Consider the following 12,515-nt stretch of genomic DNA (forward strand, 5'->3'; position numbering starts at 1 on the left):
TGAATGATTGTGGAAAACATTATCCACCTTGTGGAAAACATTACCACATTGTGGATAACATAATCCACGTTGTGAAAAACATAATCCACGTTGTGGAAACATTATCCATATTTTGGAAAACATTATCGAAGTTGTGGATAACATTATCTACCCTGTGGATAACATTATCAACACTGTGGATAACATTATCCACGTTGTGGAAAACTTTACCCACAATGTTAAAAACATTATCCACTTTGCGAAAACAATATCCACATTGTAAAAATATTTTCCTCGTTGAGGAAATCCAAACTTATCATATTTACAAGCAAAATATACCATCGTACGCAAACCACGTATAAAAGCGTTTAGTTAGACCGGGCCGAACTTTGAATACCCACCACCGCGGGCGTGGGTATTCAATCGGATAATGACGAAGCCACCTTTCGTCATTATCCGATTAAAAATGCATTATTTATGCACCCATAGGATGTCGAGTGGACTAAAACAATTCACTGTCTCAAATTTCGGATAATAAATGTGGTTTTTATGGGCCTAAGACCTTAAATCGGCAGATCGGTCTAATTGGGGGCTCTATCAAGATATAGTCCGATATAGCCCATCTTTGAACTTAATCTATGGGCAAAAAAGAATCTCTTCAAAGTTTCAGCTCCTTATAACTATTTTTAAGGGGTGTAGCGGGATTTCAAAAGACGGACAGATGGACGGACGGACATGGCTCGATCGTCTTAGATTTTTACGACGATGAAGAGTATATATACTTTATAGGGTCGGAAGTAGGTATTTCGATGTTTTGCTAAACGGAATAACAAAATGAATTAGCCTCATTCCTTCGGTGGTGGCTATAAATTAAAGTTTACCGAAAATTTTAGATATTTCCTTACTCGTAGGATTTTAGCAATAAAAACGAGTCAAAGATCCAAAACTTTAAAAGAAAGATGCTATCTGTAATTTTTTTTTTCATATTTACTAATGGACACGACCGTCCGTTTTAAATTTCGATGTTACTTCACAGAAGACTGTCCAACTATTATTTTTTGATTTTTTTTTTTTCAACTTAGCGTCTTAATAACGCTCCTACTTGTGAGGCTATTTTGCGTCTTTAACTTAAGTACACTGTTGTCTTGTTCCAAAGAAAATTTTCTTACATTCAACGATATTTTGAACTTCTTTTAAGGTTTTTGTCTTTAATAACAAGACCCAAAGTTAAGGATCTTATAGCCAACCATTTCAAATAAAAAATCCTAATATCAAGAAAAATATCTTTCAGCTAAGAAAATGTTTCCTTAAAAAGTCGAAAAATGGATCATGCTTCAATTAAATTTTCTTGTCTTTGGCTCGTATCTGTAAAGTTAAGACAAACATTTTTCCAGTGTATTACATACCAAGAGTTGCCAGATGCCAATTTAAACAAACATGAAATATATTAAAAAAATAATTGTATAAATTTATTAAAATTTAATTTTCACTTTTTTGTTTCATTTTGTCATTGTCTTATCTACAATACATTACATAAACTAAAATATTTTCAAGTCTTTAAAGGACTTTAGAATGCTTCGAGCAAGTACAATAAAAGAAATATCTGCTAAAACCTTATGGAGCGTACACACTGTAGAAATTGCTATACACAGTGATGCAGTAGAAATAAAAACTAAAAACTGTTATTTAAAGGCTTACAAATTAAGGCGACAAAAACGACTTATATAAACATTAAGAATTTTCTTAAAACTAAAGAAATGCTATGAGTTTTTTTTAATGGAAGGCAAATGAACGAAAAATTATAAAGAGACGCTTCAAACCCTTCAAGAAAGGAGTCATAGATGTCTCTTCTCTAGGGCCCTTTTCGGAACCTGATTGTCATGCTGGGTGACACATTGTGATCACTGTGAGAATTGAGATTAAAGTTACTACAATTTGTACTTAACATGCTAGTGAGAACCAAAAGAGAGAAACTCGTGTATGAGAGAAATCAAAGAGAGCCAAGAGAGCTTTTAAGGGAGCTCAAGAGAGCCTGTAGGAAAATACTTGTTTCTTTTGAGATACTACCAGAGCGCTTTGCGTCTTCTTATTCTAATCATTAACAGCTATCAAATCCATACTGCCAGTCTTTCTCGATGAGGGCGTACATACAGGCGTTAGCATTGCACTGCCGCTCGCCGCCGCCGTTGCTGATGATGAAGTTGTGGGAGAGCCTAGCATATCCTTGTTGCTATTGCCCAATAGCTCATTGACCGTTGAGCTAAGCGATATCAACGAATCCGTCATGGCTGTGCTGGCATTCGAGGTTAGATTGTGTGTCAAACTGTGACGCCGCAAATCACAATTCCGTCGGAAGACTTTGCCGCAGGCATTGCAATTGTATGGCTTTATATCGGTGTGAGTCAGCAGATGTGTCTTTAAGTTCGATCGCTGGTTAAAGGAGCGATTACAGACAGGGCATTTGTGTGGCGATTCCTCCATGTGTAGAATTTTGTGTACGGCCAATGTACGTGACTGACAAAAGCCTTTGCCGCATTCGGCACATTTGAAAGGTTTCTCCTTGGAGTGAATGTACCTGCATGACAGAGAACCGAGGGAAGAAAAGAAAAACAAATAAAGAAAGGGAAAAAACATTAAATCAGGTCAAGGATGGCAAAACAATATTTTGTTTGAATTTTTATTAATTCTTCTACGTTCACTTATTATGGCAGTCAAACTTTGGCAACTGAATCGATTACAAGGGCAAAAACAGAAATTTAACAAGTAAGAGCGTGCCAAGTTCGGCCGGGCCGAATCTTATATACCCTCCATCATGGATCGTATTTGTTGAGTTCTATGCGCGGTATCTCTTTTTAGGCAAATAAAGAATATTGAATAAGAATTGCGCCTTGTTGGGGCTTAGAAAGCAAAATCGGGAGATCGCTTTATATGGGAGCTTTATCAATCTATTGATCGACTTAGACCATATTAGACACATATGTTGAAGGTCATGAGAGAAGCAGTTGTACAAAATTTCTTCCAAATCGGATGAGAATTGTGCCTTCTAGAGGCTCAAGAAGTCAAGATCCTAGATCAGTTTATATGGCAGCTATATCAAAACATAGACCGATTTGAACAATACATAGAGCAGTTGTTGGAAGTGATACCAAAACACGTTGTGCAAAATTTCATCCAAATCAGATAAGAATTGCGCCCTCTAGTAGCTCATGAAGTCAAAACCCAAGATCGGTTTATATGGAAGCTATATCAGGTTATAAACCGATGTTAACCATACTTAACACAATTGTTAGAAGTGATACCAAAACACGTTGTGCAAAATTTCACCCAAATCGGATAAGAATTGCGCCCTCTAAATGCTCAAGAAATCAAGACCCAAGATCGGTTTATATGGCAGCTATATCTAAACATGGACAGATTTGTCCCACTTACAATCCCAACCGACCTACACTGATAAGAAGTATTTGCGCAAAATTTCAAGTGGACGGACGTGGCTAGATCGACTTAAAATGTCATGACGATCAAGAATATATATACTTTATTTGGTGGTAGAGGCATATTTCGAGGTGTTACAAACGGAATGACGAAATTAGTATGCCCCCTATACTATGGTGGAGGGTATAATTGAGGCACACAGTGACATTAGCCATCTTTGTCAAATATACCGAATACTCTAAAGAAACAAAATAACGGAAAACGTCCTCCAGTAATGTTGACAAGCTGAAAAATATTTCAGCGTTGTTTTTTTCCCTCCCCATGGTACGACCAGGATTGTCAAAAAGCTGCTCAAGCCATGAATGAGGTACACATAACCCCCTACAGTCTATAACGTCCTGTCAAGGCGAATGAGAGTTATAGGGAGAAATTCGTATAAGAGAAAGGATTTTTCCCGCAGTACGAAAAAAGTAATTGAAAAAGTAAAAACATTCAGCCGGGCTTGGGTTCCCACCACCATGGATAGAGCCAAAAATTTGCTTTAATTGACTCAGTTCGAATTTGAAAGATTTTACAACAACCAAATTGAGAATTGGTTAGTGCGGCTATTGTCTCAAGTACTCATATCGTGGAATCGGTATTTAAGGGTCCCATATCCGCATATAAGCCGAATCAGATCAAACTTGGCATAGCAGAGGCTTGAGGGCGCCCGAGAAGTCAAATCCGGGAATCGGTTTATATGGGAGGTATACCAGTTTATTGACCAATTCGGATCATACTTGGCGTTGATGTTGAGGTCTCTAGGAGCTCAAGAAGGCAAAACCGGGGAACAATTTATATAGGGGCTATATTCAATTCTAAACCTTTAAGGCCCATTTCGATCCCCAACGACCTGAATCGATGAAATCGCCAGTGTGGTCTCGTCAGCTCTGTGACACGTAGTGGAATAAAATTCAGATTTGGCAGAATGCCGCCCTTCGAACTGCGACGGGCTGTTTCCTCAGTTCTCGTGAGGACCACCTTCGACGGGCTGTCTCCTCAATTCTCCTGAGGATCACCATCATCAGAAGACAAATATCATACCCGTGCGATAACATAACTACATGCTATCTTAGCAATACCTTTTGGGCTGTTGTCGCAGAAACCATCTAAATCATCAACCACATGATCTAGAGCGTGAGCAGCACCCTCAACTCCTACAGAGCAAGAATTGCTGTAGATGAGCAGGATGTATGGCTTGATTGTGATCAGGGACCACACGAAACACATCATCTGTTTAACTGCCCAGCCAGAACATAACACTTGACTCATACCCAGGCCCCTCTGGAAGCAGCCCATCTTAGACACAGAGTTCCTGTATCTGGATACTCAACCGAATCAAGCAGACGAAAGATAGAACGCAACAAACTCTTACAATAACAACAGCTACATCGATAAGTAGTATCTGAGCAAAATTTCAAATTTATTTATTCGTTCGAACGCTATCGTAATTTCGACAGACGGACAGACATAGCTAGATCGATTTAGAATGTCAAGCCGACCAAGTATGTACTTAATAGAGTCTCAGATCAGTATTTCGAGGTGATACAAACGGAGCCACCGTAGCGCAGAGGTTAGCATGTCCGCCTATGACGTTGAACGCCTGGGTTCGAAACCTGGCGAGACAATCAGAAAAAATATTCATCGGTAGTTTTCCCCTCCTAATGCTGGCAACATTTGTGAGGTACTATGCCATGTAAAATTTCTCTCCAAAGAGGTGTCGCACTGCGGCACGCCGTTCGGACATGGCTATAAAAAGGAGGCCCCTTATCATTGAGCTTAAACTTGAATCGGACTGCACTCATTGCCATGTGAGAAGTTTGCCCCTGTTCCTTAGTGAAATGTTCATGGGCAAAATTTGCAATTTTTTACAAACGGAATGACTAGGTATACCCCTATCCTATGGTGGTGGGTATAAAAACGTGAGTGTCAGTGAATCGACATCTTCTGGTGTCAGAATAATAATTAAACATCTAACTCCTGGCCCTGCAGGATAGAAGAAAATATGGTAATAGATACAAATAGAGGGCTGAGGATATATTGGGTTGCCCAAAAAGTAATTGCGGATTTTTTAAAAGAAAGTAAATGCATTTTCAATAAAACTTAGAATGAACTTTAATCAAATATACTTTTTTACAAGCTAAAAGTAACAGCTGATAACTGACAGAAGAAAAAATGCAATTACAGAGTCACAAGCTGTGAAAAAATTTGTCAACGCCGACTATATGAAAAATCCGCAATTACTTTTTGGGCAACCCAATAGAACAAAATGTTCAGTAGATTGAACTCGGTGCAGCCGATTACGAGGATATAACGGCCGAAGAGCAACAAGGCAGCAAGAGCCTATGGTGTACTAGCTGAACTATTTACGACAGGAGAAAGCGCAATGCTGAGACATATGCAACAACTTATCTGCGCAATCTGGCTAGAAAAATGCACGCATAAACTGTGCGGAAGATTTAGTCCCTATCAATGCGGCTTTAGGCTTGGAAAATCCACAGTAGAGCAGATATGCTCAACATATGCACAAAACTCACACAAACACGAATCCGATGACTTCGGTACAGGGACACCCTTCTGCAGAGACAAAGCAAGAAATCTGGTAACAGACGTAGATAGCGTGCTTAGGAAAGGAGATTTTCCCTGCTGCTACAAAAAAGGCGAAATTGATACCTCTTACACTCGAACTGGTATCACTACCGTAAATTAATACAAAAACAATAGCGTATGGTATGTATAACGCTGTATATCATCCATCTATTGTGTTAGTATTGACTCACTATCAATACCGTTGGTATGAATGAGGTCAGCGTAACAGGAACTGTGCTTAAAAACAACGAGGCAGCAGGAGCCTATGGGTTACCAGCAGAACTATTTAAGATCGGATGTGACACGCTGATGAGGCGTAATACAATAGAATGTATATGGCTTTGTCTGAATAAGGTCCGAGAAGCAGTGGCTCGTCTCTAGAACAACAAAGCAGCAGGAGTCTAAGGGTTACCAGCGGAATTATTTAAGGCCGGATGTGATACGCTGATTAGGTTTATGCATCAACCTATCTGCGCAGTTTGATTAGAAGAACACATGTCCTATAATATCCTGCTGGAGAAGAATAAGCCAGATTCGACTATTAGCTTCGCAACTCGCAACCCTGGCTTCGCAACTCTACATATGGATCGGTCATTGATATCATTAACCGTAGCTTTGAAAAAGGTTGATAACTAGGCAGTAAATGGATTTAAAACAAAGTTTATGGTATCCACGCCCTACAAACTAGGGCAAACTGCAAAAGTTGGGAACTAAAGCATAGTAAGAGTCTACAATTTTATTAACCTTGTCAAGTTCTTTGTCCAGTATCTCTTTAGAGGCAAACAAAAGATAATGGATAAAAATTGCCATGCTATTGAAGCTATATCAAATTATGGACATATTCGGACCATACCTGCTGTGAATGTTGGAGAGCATAATTAAAGCCATTGTGCAAAATTTTATACAAATCGGATAAGAATTGCGCCCTTTAGGAGCTCAAGAAGTAAAATGGGGAGATCGGTTTATATGGGAGCTCTATCAGGTTATAGACCGATTCGAACCGTACGTAACACAGTTGTTGGAAGTTATAACATCCAACATTTCAGCCAAATCGGAAAAAATTTGTTGCTTCGAGGGGCTCAAGAAGTCAAATGGGGAGATCCGGTTATATAGGAGCTATATCAGGTACTTGACCGATTTGGTCTGCGCAAGAAATCCTAAGTGTTCCGTTATGGCCCCAAAACTCATACTAATTCCCACTACCCCTTATAAGCCTAATTTAGTAACGGTCTAGATCTTCCCATAGGATTTCGTCGTCCATTAGTCAGTTTCAATGTTCTACAGTGGTACATGCGCATTTGTTACCAGGTTTATTGGCGGCAGTCCTTAGGTCATTACAACCAAGTCTGCTGGCACTTATTAAGCTATGACCTGATGATGATGAAAAACCGTTAATCTCCTTCCTATTCTTCAAGACCCTTTGTGACCTTACCGTCCTGATTGCTATTGGCTTAATGGCGAATCTACTGTCAGTAAACATGTTCATACTTCATACTCGGTGACTCCCGGACTTCCACCTGCAGGACCGAGTTATGGTCTGCCAGGACCATCTCATGCTCAAAAACCCGGAAGTAGAACTCTGCCTCTGGGTGCTTATTGTTGACCAGAGTTCTATCAAACCGACCAACATTTTTTGGGGCTGTCTTGCACTCAACCTCAATGGTAGTCTTAGGTCGAGTGTCAAACACTGATGCATGCGGCGCTGTCTTAGCCAAGGTCCACCGTCTGTCGAAATCACGATAGCGTTCGAAAGCGCGAAACTAGCCACTTGAAATTCCGTATAGTTACCTAATATTGATGTAGGTCGTCGGGGATCGCAAATGGGCCATATCGGTTCGGATTTAGATATAGCTCCCTTATAAACCGATCTCCCGATTTGACTTTTTGAGGTCCTGAAAGCCGCAATTTTTATCCAATTTGGCGGAAATTTTGCACACAGTGTTCTGTTATGACTTCCAACAACTGTGCCAAGTACGGTCCAAATCGGTCCATAACCTGATATAGCTCCCATATAAACCAATCTCCCGATTTGACTTCTTGAGCCGTTACAACCCGCAATTTTTGTCCAATTTGGTGGAAAGTTTGCATGTCGTGTGCTGTTACGACTTCCAACAACTGTGCCAAATACGGTTCAAATCGGTCTATAACCTGATATAGCTCCCATATAAACCCATCTCCCGATTTGACTTCTTAATCTCATACAAGCTGCAATTTTTTCCGATCTGTCTGAAATTTTGCATGTAGTGTTTTGTCATGATTTCCAATAGCTGTGCCAAGTACGGTTTGAATTGGTCTATGACCTGATATAGCTCACATCTGCCGATTTGACTTCTTGAGCCTTTAAAAGTCGCAATTTTCTCCGATTTGGCTAAAATTTTGCATGTGGTGTTCTGTAAAGACTTCCATTAACTGTGCCTAGTACGGTTCGAATCGGTCTATAAACGTACAAAGCTCCCATATAAACCGATCACTCGATCACGATTATTCGCTTATTATTATCTGTAATCGCATGATATCGATAACCATCTAAGTCAACTTTACACTGAAATTCTATCCAGAACATATGACTTGCACGGGATAAGATAAAATATAAAACACAGCAACTGTACCAATGAAATAATTGTCGTGTTTTATTTTAATACTATAGAGAGCTAATCACGATTAGTCGTTCCTTATTATCTGTTATTGCATGTTATCGATAACTTACCAGTACAACATTGTAATGGTATTTTATCCAGAACAGCTGACTTGCACAGGATGGGACTAAAATAGAACACAGCAATTATGTCCCTGGTCATACAATACAGAGTAAAGCACGCGTTATCGACTTTAATTGCATGAAAACGATAACAATCTATCCAGTGCAACTTATCAATGGTTATCTTTCCAGACAAAATGAGCATGTCGCCATCTAGTGGTGGAAATAACTGGGCAAGATTTTTGTACCCTACGCCACCACTGTGGTACAGTTTATTAAAAAGTTGTGCATTTGTTCGCCCAGAAGGGATAGGGATAGAGCAATTTGGTCAGGTTGGGTTGAAAAGTGGGTGAGTATATTAGTCTGTCCCATGCCATCGGTCCCAGGCTATACGGATCCAATCAGAATCACCTTCTAATTCGATTAAGCTATGTGTGTTTTTTTTCATGCGACCATCTTCAAAAGGTATGCAGACATCATTTATGACCTGGAGACAAAGCCTTTTGTGACTTAGGATATCAAAAGGTTGGCTTTACACGACATTAGCCTATTGGGTCTTATTCGTTAATTTTGAAGTTGTTAATATTTTCAACCACTACATCTTCTTTGTTTATATATTTTTTTGGAGGAGATTAGCCTACACTTACCTATGATCTCTCAAATGATCCTGACGCCTAAAGGCCTTGCCACATATATCACATGAATAAGGCCTCTCATCGGTGTGGGTCCTTTCGTGGATTAGCAAATTATAGGACTTGGTAAATTGACGATTACAAAATTTGCAGATGAACTGTTTCTTGGCCCTTTGGGCATTGGCGGCAGATGATGATTGATTGCCACTGGCGCCACCACTAAGGCAATGTGAGCCCTCGGTGGCATTAGAGTTGGCCGCAGCATGTGCAGAGTTACAATCAGCCACAGCCAAGGTGTTGAGTTTATCTTGAAACATGGAAGCCTGCAGGGCAGACATTTGATCTAAATCTTGGGAACAGGAACCTGGTTGAGACTGATGTTGGTGTTGCTGGTGTTGGTGTTGGGCTCCCGACATGGAACTTAGCAGAGCCGAATTGAAGAGAAAACTATTCTCCAGTTCAGAGGCATCAAAATTGAGAGTATCATCACTGCTATTCAGCAGGGGTAGTTCACATTCTCCCAACTCAGCTGCAGAAGTGGAGGAGGAGGTGGCATTGACATTACTGGAGTTGTTGGCCGAATGCAATGAATGGAATAGACTATTGGCCGAGGGCAGTTTTGTAGTTCTTTCGCCATAAGTTAGGGACTCATTGTCCAGGGAAGATTCCTTGGCATTTGAATTAACAGCCGACGATGAGCTATGACTGCCAATTGAATGTTTGGAATGGCTGCTTTCATGTTTGCGCTGCTCCAGCGCAGAATGATGATGGTGATGATGATGAGAGGAGGGGGTTTCCAATGCAGCATTTAAAACTCCACCATTGCTGTTGTGATTGTTGTTGTTGTTGTTGTTGCTGCTGTTGCTATTGTTTCCCACGCTGTGATTAAAGCGAAACACATCGGTTTTCCCAGTGATACGTTGCAAAGCCAAATACGATTCTAAAGCTTGCAAATTTAAGGCTGCAGCAGCTGGTGAATTGACGGGAAGTAAGGCTGCCTGTTGCAGACTTGTAACCATGGTCCCCTGCAACGATAGAAAGACAGCAGCTGCAGCTGCTAAATCGTTGGTGTTACCGGCTACAGCGGTAGGGGTGTTGGTGGGGGGACTTGAAGTCGAACTGGAGGAACTAATGGCTTGGCTGCTGGGATTCATGCTGGAGTTGGAATTGTTGTTGCTGTTGTTAGCTTTGCTAAGCGTTGGAGTATTTGTTAGTTTGCTGCAGGCATTTACATCCTTGCCAGTTGTAGACGTAGAAGATGAAGAAGAGCACGAAGACGATGATGATGATGATGATGGTGCTGGAACAGTTGATTGTAGCTGTTGTTGATGATGCTGCTGCTGTTGTATGGTTGAGGCATTGACCAAAACTTCCAATAGGGCTGGATTATTAATGATCTCGGCTATGGCTTGTTGGGTCTGAGCATTGCTGGATGAGCTGGAGCAGGAAGAGGAAGTGCTTAGCATCTGATGGCGACTGTTAGTGACCTCGGAGATATTTAAATAGGAAACTGTCTCCTGGGAAATGACTTTCTTCGCAGGGTTAGTGGAAGAAGAGCTGGAGGAGGAGGATGAGTTATTGTTTGAAGAGGCAGTTGAGGAAGAAGATGCTGTTGCTGCTGTTGATGGGGATGAGGTGTTGGCCCCACCTGCTGATGATGAGGGTATGTTGATCTTAAATTCCACCTCCAAAGAATCCATGGCAAATGAAATTTTTCTTAGACTAACCGTTAAAAGTTTCACAAAAACTGTCTTTTGGTTATAACTGGGGTTTTGCCTACGCAAAATCAATGGCAAGTCTCAAGAATTTGCCACAACGCTTACCAATGATGTTTGCTTTGCTGACTATGATAAGCAAAAGCGACGGCAGCGTTGCCAAAGACACGAGATGAGTTTGCGGGCAGCAGAAGTACAACCACACCATAAATCACTTGTTAGTCACGTTTTCCAAGCAAATGTCTTAGATAAAGAGCACTAAAATGTTTTTTCCCAACCAAAAACCATGGCAAGCATCATGGAACAGGCCTTTCGGAAGTCCAAACTAGGCCAAATTTAGTCTTTAAAAGCCAAACAAACCTTTTTAAAGGGTATTTAGATCTTTTTTCCAAAAGAAAAAAAAAACAACAACACTTGAGATCACTTTTGTTGAGTCATTTCTCTTAACACTCACACAAGGGTTGGTTTTTTCCTACCCCCCAAAAGCAGCAAAAAAAAAAACTTTAAATGCCGTTCAAATTACCGCAGCAACAATTCTTTCTTGTTGACACTCTTGCTCTTCGGAAAATGACCACTGCGTTTGGCGTTTTCCTGAATACGAGTAGCGATAAGTGCGCCCAGTGTTGAGAAGTCCACGAACAAACTAAATGTCCATTGCCAAGTGTATTTCACGCGGACCACAAGAAGAGCAAAACACACACACATACGGAGTTTTTTCTTCTGAGCAACCACTGAGTTACCAACACCATGCCATTTACATACATACACACTGGGATCTTTTTGTTAAGCCTTTGTTAACATGTTGCCATAGCTCTCTACTTTGTGAGAATTACTCAAATAAAATGAGGGAATGGGAGAGCCATACTCTGCACTGAGCTAATTTTCATTGGTAATGCAGAGAGTGATCCTCATAGCAAACAGGTGAGAGCAAAGGTAAAAAAACCACGAGACTCATGGACACACACGCACACACAGTTGTACTGTTAGCCCAAGAGTACTTATCGAATGACGACTATGCTCAGAACAAGTTCCCTGGGGAGTTGAAGTGTGAGTGACAGAGTTGCCACAAGTAATTTTTATTGGGAGGAAATTTGATGTTTAATTATACCCACCATCATAGGATGGGGTCTGTGGAAATCACGATAGCTGTCGAACGAATAAAGATATCCGCTTGAAATTTTGTAGTCATACTTCTTATTGATGTAGGTCGTTGGTGATTGAAAATTGGCCATATGGGTTCAGATTTGCATATAGCTTCCATAGATGGTTATTCTTTGACTTGACTTTTTGAGCCCCTTGTAGCCGCAATTTCTATCCGATTGTGAGTTCGGCCCGGCCGAACTTAGCATGTGTTTATTTGTTATACCCACCACCATGGGGTATATTCATTCAGTCATTCCATTTACAACCCATCGAAATATCTATACCCTA

At 40.5% G+C, this 12,515-nt stretch overlaps 1 protein-coding gene across 1 annotated transcript; it reads right to left on the minus strand.

Annotated features, from left to right (window-relative positions):
- Window positions 1-1,422: 1,422 nt before the first annotated feature.
- Window positions 1,423-11,712, minus strand: LOC106081124 (protein sister of odd and bowel). Its single transcript, XM_013242872.2, has 2 exons — window positions 9,385-11,712; window positions 1,423-2,554 (listed from the first exon to the last, which is right to left on the minus strand). Exons 1-2 carry the CDS (start codon window positions 11,067-11,069, stop codon window positions 2,071-2,073), a joined length of 2,169 nt encoding a protein of 722 aa, XP_013098326.2. The 5' UTR covers window positions 11,070-11,712; the 3' UTR covers window positions 1,423-2,070.
- Window positions 11,713-12,515: the final 803 nt, after the last annotated feature.

The sequence above is a fragment of the Stomoxys calcitrans genome, chromosome 3, assembly GCF_963082655.1.
Source record: "Stomoxys calcitrans chromosome 3, idStoCalc2.1, whole genome shotgun sequence".
Classification (NCBI taxonomy): domain Eukaryota; kingdom Metazoa; phylum Arthropoda; class Insecta; order Diptera; family Muscidae; genus Stomoxys; species Stomoxys calcitrans.

Excerpts from the sequence above, each read along its gene's own strand:
- LOC106081124 (XM_013242872.2), bottom strand. The coding sequence starts at position 11,069 with ATGGATTCTTTGGAGGTGGAATTTAAGATCAACATACCCTCATCATCA. Across the intron at positions 2,555-9,384 it reads GATCATTTGAGAGATCATAG|GTACATTCACTCCAAGGAGA; the intron begins GTAAGTGTAGGC and ends TCTGTCATGCAG.